The sequence below is a fragment of the Bufo bufo genome, chromosome 3 (genome assembly GCF_905171765.1).
Source record: "Bufo bufo chromosome 3, aBufBuf1.1, whole genome shotgun sequence".
Taxonomy (NCBI): Eukaryota; Metazoa; Chordata; class Amphibia; order Anura; family Bufonidae; genus Bufo; species Bufo bufo.
This window is the reverse complement of record NC_053391.1, coordinates 489,726,973-489,746,826: the sequence shown is the minus strand read 5'-3', so window position 1 is coordinate 489,746,826 and position 19,854 is coordinate 489,726,973. Positions and strand designations below refer to the sequence as shown.

The following is a 19,854-nucleotide window of genomic DNA, read 5'->3' as shown; positions in this document are numbered from 1 at the left end:
GCCGCTGACACAGAAAATTACAGGTTCTTATTTCACCGAGGCCAGGAACCTCGGTGACACGTACCTTCCCTTTGTTCTGCCAGACCCAAGCCAGCAGAGCTTGGTTTATCACCAAAACTAACAACATCTTGCCTAACCGAAACTGCCTAAAGGCCTCATGTGCCCATCTCATGGCCAGATATTCTTTTCCTACTCTTTCCCGAGTGATGATGCGCTGTCGTATATTTTGATCTCTCTCTCTCTTTTTAGATCCTCTGGCTCCTGTACATGCGCCTCACGTCCTTTCTTGGACTGCTGCAGCTCTTGCCTGAACTGTTCCGAGTCATGGTCATATACCGACACTTTCTCCTTTGCTTTGCATGGCTCCTTCAGCAGAGCATGCTTGCCCCTACTCGCTTCTTTTACGTGCATCTGGGTCACTTCTTACTTCTTTCCAACAGTAGTTACTCCAGCTACTATGACAGTTTTAGAGACCTCTGCTTCTTTAGCGGCTTTTTCCACTTCGGCCGCGGCTCCCTTTGGCTTAACTTTGGTCTCTGTAGAACCTGGGGACTTCATGTCAACCAACATATCGGCCTTAACTTTTTCAGTCTTTGTCTTCTTGAAGTCTCCAGTCTCTTTGACCGCCTTCTCATCCTTCTCGGACATGGCACCATACACTTGCCCTGTTAACCCCTCCCCCTCTTTCTCATCGAGGCAGGAGGCACCAGGGTCTTCAGCAGACTCCTCGTCTTCTGTCATTTTCTCCAGAGGCTCACCCAGGACCCTGTTCTCATTTTGTGGAGGATTCAGGAGATACAGCCCAGTGTAATAGCCCGGATCCGAAAACTGATCGTTCACCTCCTCGTACTTCTTCCCCAGCAGGCTGCTGGCTATTTGGAAGGCCTTGTATGCAGAGGGGACGTCTTCCAGGCCTAGGCTACACGCTACCACGGGTCTGCGGTCTTCGGCATCCACATCAGCCCCATCATCTGGTTTAGCAGAAGCATCTTCTATCTTCTCTGCCACAGCCAGCACCACAGTGCCACCCTCTCTAGTCCCATTTTTAACAGGATCTGGCTTCTTGACGTCTTCCAGAGAACTCTCCTCTTCAGGTTTCTCACCTTCCACCTGCTGCTCGAGAGCACCCTTAGATTTCTCCAACTCATCTTTTAAGCTCATGAGATTTTCAGTCTCTGCTCTGAGTTGCTTGTTCAGCCTCTGCAATTCAGCATGCTCCTCAAGCGCTTTTTCCAGGGCTTTAGCCAAGGAGAGGGCCTTGGTCTCCTTTTCCCAAGCATCAGTCTCTGTTTGGTCACGTTTTTCACCATATCGAGCCGAGATGTATTTCTCTTCAGCTAGGAGCCAGTCACACTTCTCCTGTTTCTTCGCTGGATTAGACATAACTTGCTTCTGGTGGTCCAGGTCCACCATCAGATCATCCAATCCTCGCTGAAGTTTGTTCTTGGTTTTCTCCACCTTTTTGTATGTCACACCCTGTTTCTCCAGGCGCTGAACTACCAACTCCATGTTTTTCAGCAGTTTATTTTCAGCTTTTTGCACAAGCTTGTGGGAAGTGCCCCGCTTTTGGGCCTCGGGTTCCAGCTGCTCCTTGCTCAGCTCTGCTGCAGCAGATGTAGGAGTATCACCATTCTCTTTCTTTGCCCTTTCTGAAATTTTCTTCAGTTGCTCTGTGAAGACAGCTAGTCCCATCTCTAACGTAGAGAGAGAGAGAGAGAGAGAGAGAGAGAGAGAGAGAGAGAGAGAGAGAGAGAGAGAGAGAGAGAGAGAGAGAGAGAGAGAGAGAGAGAGAGAGAGAGAGAGAGAGAGAGAGAGAGAGAGAGAGATATCGTCCTCCTGTTTGCAGTTGTACTGTCGTGTCAGGTCATCTACAACTGTCTGGATATGGGCTTCAGACCCTAGGCTGCTGTCACCCGACTTAATTCCCATCTCGTCAGATAGAACTGTCTGGTCGCTACTAGTAACCACCTTTGTTTCACAGGACCTTGACATGGTAGCTTCACTCTCTGGGTTGCTACTGGTCACAGAACATACGTCACCTATACCGCTCGTGTCATTATTAATTCTGACCTCTAGGGGCACCGATGAGCTAATCCCCACCTGGGACACTTCCTTAGTAACCAACCAACATTGTGGAGACTGCATTTCCACCTCTGGTACGTGCGGTACACCCTCTAGCCCCATCATATTTTCCTGCACCTTCAAACACTGAGCTGGAGCTGGGCTTTGCTCCACACTACTTATAGGCATGTCTTCAAACCTTTTGATTAAGTCATATCGCGCTTCATGAAACATAGCAGATGCAGAAAATAAAGTTTCATCATCATTTACATTTTTACCACCAGGGGGCGCTTCTCCCCTGACCACAACCTGCAACGGAAAAGTTATATCACTGTCACCACGTATTTCATATGACATCATATTTTCCTTATGCATTTCCGCACTTTTGTCACCATCACTTTGCACTTGACCAGCACCATTGTTTCCAATGGTCAATATTCTTTCCCCATGCAGGTCAAAGTGCAGCTCCCTTAGATCCTCACTTAAAGGGACAGGTACAGGTTCTGCAGGAGTTTCGTCACTATCTGCAGAAGTGTCTACCTTACCCCACAGCAACAAACCGATATCACGGCCCAACACTCCCTCATGCATGAGCGTATCTGTAACATCAAATTCATCAGTCTCTGTTCTCATGGGAGTCTCACGCTCAGTGAAAATCAGTGGATAGTCCTTATCCGCACGACTGTCCAGCACCTTTAATATTTTACCAGTCTCAGGTTTCAATATTGTGCTACCTCTTACCCGGGCTAGCATGGGATCCCGGATCCTTGTCATCCCAAAACTAGCTTTGGTCATGGGCAACTGAGGTAACACAGAAACCTTCTCCCCTGTAGATTTCTGCGAGGGAGCGATCACAGCAGGCTGATCCGCCTGTCCAGACACAGACTTATTACCTACCGGCCCAGCAGGTATCCCCTGCCGCCGGCTCACTGTCACTGGGTCTGCCACATGTTTAATAACAGGAACAGTCTTACCCTTTGTAATCAACCATTCTGGTAAAGCAGTGACATTCTCTCCCGCAGACTCATCAAGGTTGCGGTTGATCCTAGCAACAGATTTACTGCACCTCCGCACTCCCTCTCCAGGACTCCGGACACAGTCGCAGGGAAGATATGCACTCCTGAGAACCGCACCGCTCTCCACCTCTTTGTCTTCCCGACGGTTGCCCTTGGCAACGGCATATCTTTGCCTTTTATCAGGAACTCCGCTCCACAACTGCCCAAATAATGGAAAGTCCTTGCCCAGTACAAATTCCACTTCCAGTGTCTCACATTTTAACAGCTCCCATTGCACAGAGCCATAGTCCGTCACAAAGGTCAGTGACACCGTAGTTTTTGTCTCTGGCCCCGTTGTTACAAAGTCCAGAATTTCAGGCAGGACCCGAGACACTTGCTGGCGGGAGTCTAGACTGACCCCCAGCGGGATTCCGCCGATCACCAACTTGCAGGATTTCTCCCACGGGCTATACCATTTTGCAGCCATTTCCACTGCTCAGTCTCTTGTACTGGGCTTCTGGCCCTTTAAATCCTGCAGGGACACCTGCCCGCATCCGACACCAATTGTAGGGGGTTAGCTCTTCACCGGGGGTCATTCTCACAGATACGCCTTTAGGACACCAGGTTTCAGGTCCAAACAGTGTAACAGGGGTGTGGACCACACTATCCACCCCTTCCTTGCCTCTAACCTGAGTGAGACCTGTCACTGTCTCACTATATATATATATATATATATATATATATATATATATATATATTATACCAAACATGCAATCAGACAATAAAACATAATAGAATTCACCTGTGAAATGGGAGTGTGTGAACTCAGCAGTGGTATATGCAAGCAAATCGCAGACCGGAATTGCAAGCATCACGTGCACGGAAGTGGGAGGCTGTAATGGAACGAAAAATGCGTTCCACCGGTGAAGACACCCACCGTGGAACGCATACTGCGCTCATGAATGTGAGAGGTATGGCCGCCTTGCGACGCATACTACATTCACATGTGGCATGAGAATCCAGAGGGCCAGTACTGAACATGGATCGCATGCCAAAGAAGTATGCGCCAAGGACCGCGGACTGGAAGTACAGGCTTCGGTTTCTGCTTTTTAACCACTTAAGGACCACAGGTTTATACCCCCCTAGTGACCAGGCCCTTTTTTACAAATCGGCACTCCACAACTTTAGCGGTTTATTGCTCGGTCATGCAACTTACCACCCAAATGAATTTTACCTCCTTTTCTTCTCACTAATAGAGCTTTCGTTTGGTGGTATTTCATTGCTGCTGACATTTTAACTTTTTTTGTTATTAATCGAAATTTACAGATTTTTTTGCAAAAAAATTTCATTTTTCACTTTCAGTTGTAAAATTTTGCAAAAAAAAACGACATCCATATATACATTTTTCTCTAAATTTATTGTTCTACATGTCTTTGATAAAAAAAAAATGTTTGGGTAAAAAAAAAATGGTTTGGGTAAAAGCTATAGCGTTTACAAACTATGGTACAAAAATGTGAATTTCCACTTTTTGAAGCAGCTCTGACTTTCTGAGCACCTGTCATGTTTCCTGAGGTTCTACAATGGCCAGACAGTACAAACACCCCACAAATGACCCCATTTCGGAAAGTAGACACCCTAAGGTATTCGCTGATGGGCATAGTGAGTTCATAGAACTTTTTATTTTTTGTCACAAGTTAGCGGAAAATGATGATTTTTTTTTTTTTTTCTTACAAAGTCTCATATTCCACTAACTTGTGACAAAAAATAAAAACTTCCATGAACTCACTATGCCCATCACGAAATACCTAGGGGTGTCTTCTTTCCAAAATGGGGTCACTTTTGGGGTAGTTATACTGCCCTGGCATTCTAGGGGCCCGAATGCGTGAGAAGTAGTTTGAAATCAAAATCTGTAAAAAATGGCCGGTGAAATCCGAAAGGTGCTCTTTGGAATGTGGGCCCCTTTGCCCACATAGGCTGCAATAATGTGTCATACATGTGGTATTGCCGTACTCAGGAGAAGTTGGGCAATGTGTTTTGGGGTGTCATTTTACATATACCCATGCTGGGTGAGATAAATATCTCGGCAAAAGACAACTTTTCCCATTTTTTTATACAAAGTTGGCATTTGACCGAGATATTTCTCTCACCCAGCATGGGTATATGTAAAATGACACCCCAAAACACATTGCCCAACTTCTCCTGAGTACGGCGATACCAGATGTGTGACACTTTTTTGCAGCCTAGATGCGCAAAGGGGCCCACATTCCTTTTAGGAGGGCATTTTTAGACATTTGGATCCCAGACTTCTTCTCACGCTTTAGGGCCCCTAAAATGCCAGGGCAGTATAAATACCCCACATGTGACCCCATTTTGGAAAGAAGACACCCCAAGGTATTCAATGAGGGGCATGGCGAGTTCATCGGAAAAAAAAAAATTGCCACAAGTTATCGGAAATTTTTTTTGTTTTTTTCTCACAAAGTCTCCCTTTCCGCTAACTTGGGACAAAAATTTCAATCTTTCATGGACTCAATATGCCCCTCAGCGAATACCTTGGGGTGTCTTCTTTCCGAAATGGGGTCACATGTGAGGTATTTATACTGCCCTGGCATTTTAGGGGCCTTAAAGCGTGAGAAGAAGTCTGGAATATAAATGTCTAAAAATTTTTACGCATTTGGATTCCGTGAGGGGTATGGTGAGTTCATGTGAGATTTTATTTTTTGACACAAGTTAGTGGAATATGAGAATTTGTAAGAAAAAATAAAAAATAAAAAATTTCCGCTAACTTGGGCCAAAAAAATGTCTGAATGGAGCCTTACAGGGGGGTGATCAATGACAGGGGGGTGATCAGGGACTCTATATGGGGAGATCACCCCCCTGTCATTGATCACCCCCCTGTCAGGCTCCATTCAGACGTCCGTATGTTTTTTACGGATCCACGGATACATGGATCGGATCCGCAAAACACATACGGACATCTGAATGGAGCCTTACAGGGGGGTGATCAATGACAGGGGGGTGATCAGGGAGTCTATATGGTGTGATCAGGAGTGAATAAGGGGTTAATAAGTGACAGAGGGGGTGTAGTGTGGTGCTTTGTGCTAAATATTACTAAGCTACCTATGTCCTCTGGTGGTCGATCCAAACAAAAGGGACCACCAGAGGACCAGGTAGCAGGTATATTAGACGCTGTTATCAAAACAGCGTCTAATATACCTGTTAGGGGTTAAAAAAAAATCGCATCTCCAGCCTGCCAGCGAACGATCGCAGCTGGCAGGCTGGAGATCCACTCGCTTACCTTCCGATCCTGTGAACGCGCGCGCCTGTGTGCGCGCGTTCACAGGAAATCTCGGCTCACGCGAGATGACGCCAATCGGCGTTAGTGTGACCTGGGAGCGCCGCAGAGATGACGCCTTTCGGCGTTAGTGTGACGGCAGATGGTTAAAGAGGAAAAACTCATGTAAAAACAGAAAAGGCAGCCAAAACAAGAGCTTAGGTTTAAAGGATATTACAGTTGTCAGAAGTTATCCACTATTATACCTGTGGGGACCTACCGATGGGACCTACCTAATGAGACCCTGCAGCCACCCTGTAATGAACGGAGCGGCCGGTCAGGCATGTGTGCAGCCACTCAATTTCTATTGGAACTCCGGACATAGTCGCGCACGGTACTCGCCCATCTCTGGAACAGCCATAGAAATTAATGGACCGGCACACGTGTGACCGCCCTTTCCATTCTCCTGATCTGTGGGGGTCCCATCAGTAGGTCCCCACAGATCTAATAGTTACAACCAAACCTGTGGATAGGAGCGAATTTCTAACAACTCGAATACCCCTTTAAAGCTACTTTCACACTAGCGGCAGCCTTCTCCGGCAGGCTGTTGCGGTGGGGAAACAGCCTGCTGGATCCGTGCTGCCACTAGTGCATGTCGTAGTTTTATTCCAACCACCTCTCGGCATGTTTGCCGTGCTGCGGCCGGATCTCCGGCCCTCCCCCATTATAGTCAATGGGGCCGGAGAGGACCTCCAGTGGCACGGTGCACTAGCGCAGCACAGATCCGGCAGGCTTTTCCCCCGCCAGCACAGCCTGCCGGAAAAGGCTGCCGCTAGTGTGAAAGTAGCCCAAGTTATAAATCAGGGATGGTCAACCTGCAGCTCTCCAGCTATTGCAAAACTCCAACTCCCAGCATTCCCAGACTGTTTACAACTATCAGCCTACAGCAGGGCATGGAGGGAATTGTAATTTTACAACAACTGTAGAGCCGCAGGTGGGAAATCCCTGTTATACATGATCAGCTGAATTTCTGGCATTTTGACCACTGAAAGTGTGACATCTGTCTGTTGCTACATTTAAAAGACCACCACAAAATGAAAACTGATTGGTCATGGAAAGACAAGCTACTAACCCTGTGACAAGTGACTTCAAGCAGTGAAGTTAGATACTAGGAACATTCAAACTAGATGACAGACCAAACTAACAGTTTGGTACAGTTACCAAGATATCAGGCGCGGAGCACACAGGGGTCTGTCGGCACTTTGACCATGCTGAACTGTCGGGGGCTGGGGGAAGCAGTGCAAACATACCTTTGTGGAGCTTTTACCATCAGGAGTAGTGTGAATATGAACTTTAGGGCCACCTGCGCACGCTGCGGAATAAGTGCATTTTTCTGCGTGGTTTCACGTGCGTATTTCAGTACCAGAAAAGTGTATGCCATTATGCCACTAATCTCATGTACACTGGATTTTTTCCATGCGGAAAATGAACTGCCGCGCAGGTTTCAAGTTAGGCTACTTTCACACTAGCGTTCAGAGCGGGTCCGTCTGATGTCTGCACAGACGGATCCGCTCCTATAATGCAAACGTTGGGATCCGTTCAGAACGGATCCGTCTGCATTATAGTTTAAAAAAAATTTTAAGTGTGAAAGTTATTCAGACGGATCCGTCCAGACTTTACATTGAAAGTCAATGGGGGACGGATCCGTTTGAAGATTGAGCCATACTGTGTCATCTTCAAACGGATCTGTCCCCATTGACTTACATTGTAAGTCTGGACGGATCTGCTTGCCTCCGCACGGGCAGGCGGACACCCGAACGTTGCAAGCAGCGTTCAGGTGTCCGCTCACTGAGCGGAGCGGAGGCTGAGCGCTGGCAGACTGAGGCATTCTGAGCGGATCCGCATCCACTCAGAATGCATTAGGGCTGGACGGATGCGTTCGGGGCCGCTTGTGAGAGCCTTCAAACGGAGCTCACAAGCGGAGCCCCAAACGCAGGTGTGAAAGTAGCCTAAAATAGCATGTCAATTAGGTTTGCAGTTTCAGCTGCATTTTTCACCCTTTTCAATGGAAAGGTGAGATCTGCGGCAAAACTGCATTGAACACGCAATTAGATATTGCATATTTTGGTGCGGATATGCTGCAGAAACGCACTTTAATCCTCACAAAGAGTCGTGCGGATCTTGTGTGATCAGGTGGCCTTAGGGTGTCTTCACACACTGCGGATTTTGTAAGTATCACAACTCAGCAACACAGCCTTGGATCAACAAAAGAAAAACAGCGTTTTCATCAGGTGAACCACACTTCTACAAACCGCTGGATAGGGATATCGTTGGTGTCCGATTCTCTTTAAGGAGAAGCACAAGGGTGCCTTCACACGCTGCAGATTGTGTCTATGCAAACCATTTTATAGAGAAGTCGCTAGTGACAGACTACCTAAAAGCGGTGCTTCATTGTATTCTCTGCATTGAGATGGTTCACAGCCCCTTTCCTCTGTTCTGAGTGACAGCTGTAGTATCCAACCAGCAGACCACTATGACCACCACCATGCATAGAGCACTTCACAGTGAAGCCTCAATTGCAATTAAAAGGGGTTTTCCAGGCTTCCAGGTTTTAGGGCATTGTCGCGGACATTAGTGTCGGGTGTCTGCTGTTTAAAACAGCAGACATCCGGCAGCTATGGTGCCCTCTGCACACGCCATTTTTAAATTCCTGGTCTCCACGTCAATTTATGTTAGGCGCTCTGTAAAGGGTTAATATTGATGAACATCCTAAGGATAGATCATTAATATCCCATCAATGAGAGTCCAATACCTCGCACCCCCACTAATCAGCTCTTCCCTGCAGCCTCTGGAACTAGCATTTTAAATGGCACCGGAAAGACAGCTCCATTCAAAGTGTAGTGGCCATGCCAGGTTACTGCAGCTTAGTGGAAGTTGGGCTGTAGTAACCCCAGGTTACCAACTTCATCTTGAACGGAGCTGTGCTTCCTGCTCCACTTAAAGTGCTAATTCCAGAGCCAGAGGCTGCAGGGAAGAGCTTATAGGTGGGGGTGTAGGGTGTCGGACCCGCACTGATCAGATATAAATAACATAAAAATAAAGAAAAGTCATCAATATACGAGTATGGAAAACACCTTTAAAAAGTAGAATCTGGCAGAATAATAGTTCATATTTACACTACTCTTAAAGGGGTTATCCAATTTCTCAACCCCCCCCACATATGCCGCACCCCTCACAGGTAATATACTTACTCCGTTCCCAGCGCCGCTCCTGGTCCCCACACTGCTGCTTCTCCCTGCACACAGATGAAAACATCCGGTGTCGGGGGAGCAGCCAATGGCAGGCAGGGACGGGGAGGGAGCTTTCCTAGCATCACAGGTGATGCCCCTGCCATTGGCTGCTCCCCCCCTCCCCCAACACCGGATGTTTTCATCCATGCAAGGAGAGAAGCAGCAGCGGCGGTGTGGTCTTCAGGGTCTCTGTTACTATGGATGGATCTTGCCTGACGGGAGTGCACTGTAAATTAGGTGGAATTGAGAACCCTAGTGGCTATCACTTGCAGGCAGATTTTTACAGCTGACCTAGGGCTCATGCACACGAACGTATTTTCTTTCCGTGTCAGTTCCATTTTAATGGGTCCGGAAAAAAAAAAAAAAGGAAGTTACTCAGTGTGCATTCCGTTTCCAAAAGTCTATATTTCCGTTCCGCAAAACAAAATAGAACATGCCCTATTATTGTGCGCATTACATCCAAGGATAGTACTGTTCTATCAGGGGGCAGCTGTTCCGTTCCGCAAAATATGGAATGCACACGGACGTCATCCGTATTTTTTTGCCGATCACAAAATACATACGGCCGTGTGCATGATCCCTTAAAGGGGTTGTCCCATGAAATACATTCTACAGTTTTCAACCCAGCACCTGCATCTAAATAGTTTTGTAATTACATGTAATTAAAAATTTATTATAGCCACTAAGCTATTCAATAAAATCTGTATAGTGCCAACTGCAGTTTGTTTTTTTCTTATTTCTTTGACCTGCTCACTGAGATGGCCGCACATGCTCAGTTCCATTCTTCAAATGTCTCCTGAGCTGTGATAAGGAGAGCTGAGACACGCCCCCTTAGCTGCAGCAGAAAAGACACTCCCCTTGAGCTGTCAGCTTGATATAATCTAGCAGAGCAATGAATGTGGAGATATCTGGATCCATGTGAGGTACAGGGCTGGTTCTTGTTAGAAAGATATTGTCATGTACTGTATGATGACTGATATATTTTACATTAGTCATAGGATAACCCCTTTAAACTGAACAATGGTGACAATGCAACACAGAATGATATGAAACAGAATAAAACCGCTTTAGTCTAAATTACTCTGTGCACCAGGTGGATACAGACATTCATTTACTGGTAGTAAATATGTTTCTTAGCACACAAGGTTAAAACAGCAGCCAACGCTATTCAATATTTCCACTTCATGTTATACGGGGCCCTCAGCTCTCAAGTGCTTAGTAATTAGCCTTTCACAAGTTTCCTGATAAAGGAAATATGGGTCTGCGATAGCGATCTAACAAGTAAGATGGGGTGTACAATAAGTTACTGGCATGTCGCAGGCCAGTTATTAGGATCGCTAAGCAGCCGCCTAATTTCCTTTACAGAATATAATGTGGCGTTCAAAGTCACAATTTCCTACACAAGTGTCTAGTCCAAACATTTACGGGAAGTGACAGTCACCTAGTATACACTTTATTATTTCATTTACAATCTATACAAGTACTTCTAAATACAGCTGAGGCTGCAGGAGGCTAAACATGGGCTTAAACTATGCCCTTTCAGCACACATTTGACCACTAAATACTAACCCTTTCCGTCTCGTTTTTTTTTTTTCGTTTTTGCATTTTAGTTTTTCATTCCCTGCCTTTCTAGGGGCGTAACTTTTTTATTTTTATGTTTACATAGTCATACGAGGGCTTGTTTTTTTTTGCCAGGCAAGTTGCACTTTCTAACTGCACCATTTAATATTGTATACGATGTAGTGGGGAGCTGGAAAAAAAAATCCAAATGGTGTGAAATTGGATAAAAAAAATATATATATCATTCCGCAACAGTTTTATGGGCTTTGTTTTTATGGTGTTCCCTATACAGCAAAACTGACCTCACTTTTATTCTCCAGATCAGTACGATTAAGGCGATTCCACATTTGTATAGTTTTTCTACCGTTTCAATACCAGAAAAAATACCTTGAAAAATGTTGTATCTTTTTTTCATCTCCATATATAACCCCTATAACTTATTTTTCTAGTTATGTGTACGGAGCGGTGTGAGGGCTCATTTTTTCCTCAGGGCAATCTATACTTTTTATTGATACCATTTTTTAGGTGTGTGACTTTTTGGATCACTTAATATATAAATCTGAGTATGTATGTAAGTGTGTATGTCCGCTAAAGGAATTCACACCGTCGCATTTACAATCACAAGATTTTGCACAGCCGCCTTCTGTGACTCGGTGAACGTCATAGACTATGTTTTGAGTGGAAACAGCCACTTTCCAATTATTTGCCAAAAAATATGCTTAGTAACCTAACCACCAAACTCCAGGAGCCATTGGCTGTTGTGGCTGTTAGCCTGAATATTCATCAGGTTGCATATAGCAACCAATCACAGCTCAGCTTCTATTTTGCTACAGATCATTAATATGGGCTCTGATTGGTTGCTATAGGCAACGAAGGACATTCTTCGTTTAAGACAGCTTGTGTGAGTTAATACGATTTCGATTGCAATGCTTAGCCAACGTTGTTGTAGAGGCTGATGTAACTCATGACCTTAAAGTGTAACTGCCATTTCACTACCAAAATTGAAATTCCTAACATATGTTATGCTGAAGGGAAGATATTCATGAAGCTTTATTTTTCAGGTAATTTTACCTTTCTGATGTCTGTATTCAGCCCTTAGCAACCCTATTTCTCTGTGCCTCTATTTCAGCATGTTCCTAAGATGCCCTCTGCTGCACTTCCTGTGGTGATCTTTGCCCTGTCCTTGAGGCCATCCTGTACTTCCCTCACTTCCCATAACCCCTTGCTCTCCTCACATGAACTAGCAGGACCAAATCAGAATGCAGCTAACTTCCCCACTACCCCACAGCAGTGTGTATCCTCTCACGTACAGCTAACCAGAGAAAAGCCCTGCAATTACATGAGATCAGTAAGCATATGTTTTAGCTTCTTAATGGTCACATTAAAAGGTTTTTAAGAACCATTTTGCGGTGTAAATATAGTGTGTTAAATAACTTTTGTTATTTTTTCTTTTAAGGGGGAAAGACCCCCAAAAAAAACAGCAATTTTTACATAATTTTGTGGCATTTTTTTATGGCGTTCACTGTGTGGTAAAAATAAATAACGCAAGTTCAATATCTGGGTCACTACAATGATGATCATGTCACATTTCTATATATTTTTCCTATTTTTTCTCTCCTCCTGTCAGCTCTGCAGCTGCTCCCTCATTTTCCTCCACATTGACAGGGGGGGCAGCTGCTCAGATCTCTTGTTTGGTACCAGCTAGAGATATGTATATGCTTTGTATAGTTTGAAAGCTGACATTCCAAGCTTTCAGACAATACCAGAATGACAGCAATATTTTCAGTGCAGTGAATGCAGCTGAAAGTGAAAGTAAAAGCAGGTTTTACCTGCAATTATTCCAGACTCAATTTCTAACAGTGATTTCTCCTCTGTTGCTTGGCCTTTAGCTGTGATTTTGGTCTGTTTGGAATGTCAGCTTTAAAACAAGACCAGTTGCATGTTTCTAGCTTATACCATTAGGGAGATATCACCATCTAAAGCAGCCCTCCCACTCCACTTTCTGTCCAAGCCCAGGCACTCAGGGCTGTGCTCCTCCTCCCAGTGCTCTCCCCAGGCACTCAGGGCTGTGCTCCTCCTCCCAGTGCTCTCCCCAGGCACTCAGGGCTGTGCTCCTCCTCCCAGTGCTCTCCCCAGGCACTCAGGGCTGTGCTCCTCCTCCCAGTGCTCTCCCCAGGCACTCAGGGCTGTGCTCCTCCTCCCAATGCTCTCCCCAGGCACTCAGGGCTGTGCTCCTCCTCCCAGTGCTCTCCCCAGGCACTCAGGGCTGTGCTCCTCCTCCCAGTGCTCTCCCCCAGGCACTCAGGGCTGTGCTCCTCCTCCCAGTGCTCTCCCCCAGGCACTCAGGGCTGTGCTCCTCCTCCCAGTGCTCTCCCCAGGCACTCAGGGCTGTGCTCCTCCTCCCAGTGCTCTCCCCAGGCACTCAGGGCTGTGCTCCTCCTCCCAGTGCTCTCCCCAGGCACTCAGGGCTGTGCTCCTCCTCCCAGTGCTCTCCCCAGGTACTCAGGGCTGTGCTCCTCCTCCCAGTGCTCTCCTGTCTTGTTTATATCAGAGAGGAGACGGCTGCACATGACCACGCTGTGGGAACAGGCTGCTCATTGTAAAAGTGACACACATTTCTGGGTGTTATGAGGTGAAACTGAAAAAAATAAAAAAAATCATTATAAAGCACAAAAGCATGTATACAGCAGTGTGTACTACACCATTAGGGTATAAAAATAAAAAATGAAATGGCAGTTACACTTTAGGTGTATACTAATTCTGTGGGGTTTTATATACTGTCAATTAAAGACAATAATGCCCCATAAGAAAAAGAACTCGATATATATGTTTGTTTTTTATTCACAGCCAAATGACTGTACCGATCTGCACCAAATTTGGCATATAGGTACATCGGGTGTACAGGAAGGTTTTAGACCAGGTCTCAGTTCTCTAGGACGTACCGTTCCTGAGATAATCCCCCTAAAAAAATTCAAATATGGCACTATCACATGAGCTGCATTAGCCAATCCAGTTTTACACCAGGTTTCATAACAACCCAGCCATTTTTCTTCACTGCTGTAGGTCATCTTTAAAGGGGCAGGGTGCTGTGGATGACACTCTTAAGGGAGCGGAGTGCTGTGAAGTTGACAGTTAAGGGGGCAGGCTGCTAGAGAGGCCACAGTTAAGGGGACAGTCCGCTATGGAGGTCAGTGTTAAGGGGGAGGGGTGCTCTAGAGATCACTGTTAGGCCTAATACACACACAACAGTATTTTTTTACGGTCCGCAAAACGGGGTTCCGTTGTTCCGTGATCCGTTTTTGTTTCAGTGTGTCTTCCTTGATTTTTGGAGGATCACCAGACATGAAGGAAAGTAAATAAAAAGTCGTTTTGGTGTCCGCCTGGCCGCGCGGAGCCAAACGGATCCGTCTTGACTTACAATGCAAGTCAATGGGGACGGATCCGTTTGACGTTGACACAATATGGTGCAATTGCAAACGGATCCGTCCCCCATTGACTTTCAATGTAAAGTCAGGAGTCCCTATTAATATACCATTGGATCAGAGTTTTCTCCAATCCGATGGTATATTTTAACTTGAAGCGTCCCCATCACCATAGGACAGGATATTTTTTTTTGACGGACAGGAAACACGGATCACGGACGCGGATGAACAACGGTGCATTTTCCGAGTTTTCAACGGACCCATTGAAAGTCAATGGGTCCGCAGAAAATCACAGAAAACGGAACGGACACGGATGCACACAACGGTCCTGTGCATGAGGCCTTAAGGTGTTGTGGCGGTCACATTTTGAGGGACCGGAGCACTGTTGAATACACAAACGTATTCTCATTCCGTTTCATTTTTTTTTTTGCAGACCGTATACGGAACCATTCATTTCAATGGGTCCGCAAAGAAGGGTACTCTGTGCATTCCATTTCTATTCCGCAAAAAAAACAGAACATGTCCTATTATTGTCCGCATTACGGACAAGGATAGTACTGTTCTATTAGGGGCCAGCTGTTCCGTTCCGCAAAATACGGAATGAACACGGATGTCATCCGTATTTTTTGCGGATCAGTTTTTCGCGGACCGCAAAATACATACGGTCGTGTGCAAGAGGCCTTAAGGAGACGGGATACTGTGGAGGTCACTGTTAAGGGCGGAGTGCTGTAGAGGTTATCGTTAAAGGGGTGGGGCAGTGTGAGGGGTGGGTCACAGTTAATAGGGCAGGGTGCTGTGAAGGTCAACATTAAGGGGTAGATCACTGTGAAGGGTCACTGTTAAGGGTACTTTCACACTTGCGGCAGAGTGATCCGGCAAGCAGTTCTGTCGACAGAACTGCCTGCAGGATCCAGCAATCTGCATGCAAACTGACAGCATTTGTAGACGGATCCAGATGCGGATCAGTCTCACAAATGCATTGCAAGAACGGATCAGTCTGTCCATTTGTCATACGGACAAACGTTTAAATTTTTTTTTTCTAATTTTTAACAGTCTGCGCATGCACAGACCGGAAGGACGGCTCAAGCATTGTGGTATTTTTAATGCCGGATCCGGCACTAATCCATTCTTATGTAAAAAAAAATGCAGGATCCAGCATTCAGGCTAGTGTTCAGTTTTTTTGGCCGGAGATAAAACCGTAGCATGCTGCGGTTTTATCTCTGTCCTGATCAGTCAAAAAGACTGAACTGAAGACATCCTGATGCATCCTGAACGGATTTCTCTCTATTCAGAATGCATGGGGATAAAACTTTTCAGTTATTTTCTGGTATAGAGCCCCTAGGACGGAAATCTATGCCGGAAAAGAAAAACACTCGTGTGAAAGTACCCTAAGGAGGCTGTGGAGGTCTTTGTTAGAGGGGGGTGCTGTGGAGATCACATTTTAAGGGGTCGGGGCACTGTGGGGGGGGGGGGGGGGTCAGTGTTAAGGGATGGGCTGCTGTAGAGGTCACTGTTAACATCTTATAACGACACACACAAAACATTAAATGAAATAGTGGAACTATACCCATGCGAAGCCGAATCATCCTGCTAGTATACATCTATATAATCAATCTGCTCAGCTCCTCCTGCTCTATAACATCCTGCCTTCAGCTCAAACACCAAGTTCAATATGACAGGTTTCCTTTAATGACTAGCAACTTTTTTTGTTTTTTGCATCTCAGCAGCCATAACTTTTTTTTATTTTTTTCACTGACATCACTGTCTGAGGTCTTGTTTTATGCTCGAGAGGTTTTTATTTTTTGTGCTGTTTGGGAGAACATATAAATTACGGTGTCATTTATTTAATTTTCTTGCTGTAGAAATATAATCAAAGCCCCTTACCACTGAAGCTCCTCTCCAAGTCTCTCTGAGGTGTCTTCTGGGAGAACTTTGTACATGTCATCTTCTTCAAGTTTTTTTTTGTGACCAACAATAAACAACGAATTGAGCCAACTGGAAAAAAAAAAATTTAAAATGAGAAAAATAATAATACAAAAATACTACAGTGAAATGATATTTTATGGCAAGGTATTGTTATATTGAATTAAAGCAACAAAAAAATCTGTGTTTTACCTTTGTTTTTAATTCACAAATATCGCTTTAAAAAAAATATATTATTAATAATATTAATAATAATAATAATAATAATAATAATAATAATAATAAATCTGACCACAACCTAGGAATAAACCCATGAAACGACTGATTATCTTTAAAAAAAAATAATAATACAGGGAGTGCAGAATTATTAGGCAAATGAGTATTTTGACCACATCATCCTCTTTATGCATGTTGTCTTACTCCAAGCTGTATAGGCTCAAAAGCCTACTACCAATTAAGCATATTAGGTGATGTGCATCTCTGTAATGAGAAGGGGTGTGGTCTAATGACATCAACACCCTATATTAGGTGTGCATAATTATTAGGCAACTTCCTTTCCTTTGGCAAAATGGGTCAAAAGAAGGACTTGACAGGCTCAGAAAAGTCAAAAATAGGGAGATATCTTGCAGAGGGATGCAGCACTCTTAAAATTGCAAAGCTTCTGAAGCGTGATCATCGAACAATCAAGCGTTTCATTCAAAATAGTCAACAGGGTCGCAAGAAGCGTGTGGAAAAACCAAGGCGCAAAATAACTGCCCATGAACTGAGAAAAGTCAAGCGTGCAGCTGCCAAGATGCCACTTGCCACCAGTTTGGCCATATTTCAGAGCTGCAACATCACTGGAGTGCCCAAAAGCACAAGGTGTGCAATACTCAGAGACATGGCCAAGGTAAGAAAGGCTGAAAGACGACCACCACTGAACAAGACACACAAGCTGAAACGTCAAGACTGGGCCAAGAAATATCTCAAGACTGATTTTTCTAAGGTTTTATGGACTGATGAAATGAGAGTGAGTCTTGATGGGCCAGATGGATGGGCCCGTGGCTGGATTGGTAAAGGGCAGAGAGCTCCAGTCCGACTCAGACGCCAGCAAGGTGGAGGTGGAGTACTGGTTTGGGCTGGTATCATCAAAGATGAGCTTGTGGGGCCTTTTCGGGTTGAGGATGGAGTCAAGCTCAACTCCCAGTCCTACTGCCAGTTTCTGGAAGACACCTTCTTCAAGCAGTGGTACAGGAAGAAGTCTGCATCCTTCAAGAAAAACATGATTTTCATGCAGGACAATGATCCATCACACGCGTCCAAGTACTCCACAGCGTGGCTGGCAAGAAAGGGTATAAAAGAAGAAAATCTAATGACATGGCCTCCTTGTTCACCTGATCTGAACCCCATTGAGAACCTGTGGTCCATCATCAAATGTGAGATTTACAAGGAGAGAAAACAGTACACCTCTCTGAACAGTGTCTGGGAGGCTGTGGTTGCTGCTGCACGCAATGTTGATGGTGAACAGATCAAAACACTGACAGAATCCATGGATGGCAGGCTTTTGAGTGTCCTTGCAAAGAAAGGTGGCTATATTGGTCACTGATTTGTTTTTGTTTTGTTTTTGAATGTCAGAAATGTATATTTGTGAATGTTGAGATGTTATATTGGTTTCACTGGTAAAAATAAATAATTGAAATGGGTATATATTTGTTTTTTGTTAAGTTGCCTAATAATTATGCACAGTAATAGTCACCTGCACACACAGATATCCCCCTAAAATAGCTAAAACTAAAAACAAACTAAAAACTACTTCCAAAAATATTCAGCTTTGATATTAATGAGTTTTTTGGGTTCATTGAGAACATGGTTGTTGTTCAATAATAAAATTAATCCTCAAAAATACAACTTGCCTAATAATTCTGCACTCCCTGTAATAATAATCCACCTTCAAACTGTGCATCGTACTGAATAAAGTGATCAGTAAAGTTAAGGCTACTTTCACACTTGCGTTAGGAGCGGATCCGTCTGGTGTCTGCACAGACGGATCCGCTCCTATAATGCAAACGCTTGCATCCGTTCAGAACGTTTGCATAACCATGAACAAAAAAAAAAAAAAAATAAATAATTATTTTTTTATTTTTTTTTTCATGATAATGCAAACGGATCCGTTCAGACTTTACATTGAAAGTCAATGGGGGACGGATCCGTTTGAAAATTGAGCCATACTGTGTCATCTTCAAACGGATCCGTCCCCATTGACTTCCATTATAAGTCTGGACGGATCCGCTCGCCTCCGCACGGCCAGGCGGACACCCGAACGCTGCAAGCAGCGTTCAGGTGTCCGCTCACTGAGCGGAGCGGAGCGGAGGCTGAGCGCTGGCAGGCGGATGCATTCTCAGTGGATCCGCCTCCAGTGAGAATGCATTGGGGCCGGACGGCTGCGTTCGGGACCGCTCGTGAGCTCCTTCAAACGGAGCTCACGAGCGGACACCTGAACGCAGGTGTGAAAGTAGCCTTAACCGTATGTGCTTCTACTTAGATGCAGAACTGTATGGTTGGTAGGCTGTTTGGTATGCAAATAGCTCAGGAAAGGTCAGATCTACTGAGAATTTACAATAAACAATGCTTTCTGCAGTATAAATCATCCACTATATGAATAGTCTACAACCATGCGATCTAAGGGCAGTATGTAAAATGGCAGCAACTCCGTATGGGAGATGGATACCACTGTATGTTACATATACATTAAACAGATGCCAAAGTACACATAAAATAAAGGCCATAAACGTGATGTGAACATAGTCTAATAAATCCAACAGATGCAACTATATGTGTGGAGTTAAACTGGATGATCCATTATAAGATCAGAACAAGGAAGATAATGGAAGTGAGGAAATTCGGCATACACCGGTAGTCAATTAATATCATCTATTAGGGGGCTCCCTGGAATAAAGATCAGTCCGCTATACCACTTAGCTGATCAAATATAAAATAATTTTTAAAAAAATTGGCTGGCTATATAATACAAATATACCTCTTTATTTTCACAAAATTATGTATACAGTTATAAATCCTAATACATACAAATAAGGATATAATAATGAATAAAAAATGGTAAAATATAGATGTAGTCACGGTCCCCCAGTATTTTAGTGCAGAGCTTTCGCACTATTCAGTTATACTCATATATAGCAGCAGTATATTCTAGGTCAGCCGGGTGTTAGGCTTCTTCAAAGTAGCGTGCATTTTTCAACCACTGAGCGTCTGCTCAGTTTGCACTGCAACACTTTTTTTCTGCAGAAGACTTTTTCTTGCAGGAAACTTTTTTTTTTATTACAACTTTTCTTCTA

At 44.7% G+C, this 19,854-nt stretch overlaps 1 protein-coding gene across 1 annotated transcript in view; it reads right to left on the bottom strand.

Annotated features, from left to right (window-relative positions):
* Positions 1-19,854, bottom strand: part of ABCC4 (ATP binding cassette subfamily C member 4) — a 356,587-nt gene that overhangs the window by 274,394 nt on the left and 62,339 nt on the right. Inside the window, exon 2 of the mRNA XM_040425312.1 lies at positions 16,484-16,594. Coding sequence (XP_040281246.1) covers positions 16,484-16,594 — 111 coding nt within the window. The remainder of the gene's footprint in view (positions 1-16,483; positions 16,595-19,854) is intronic.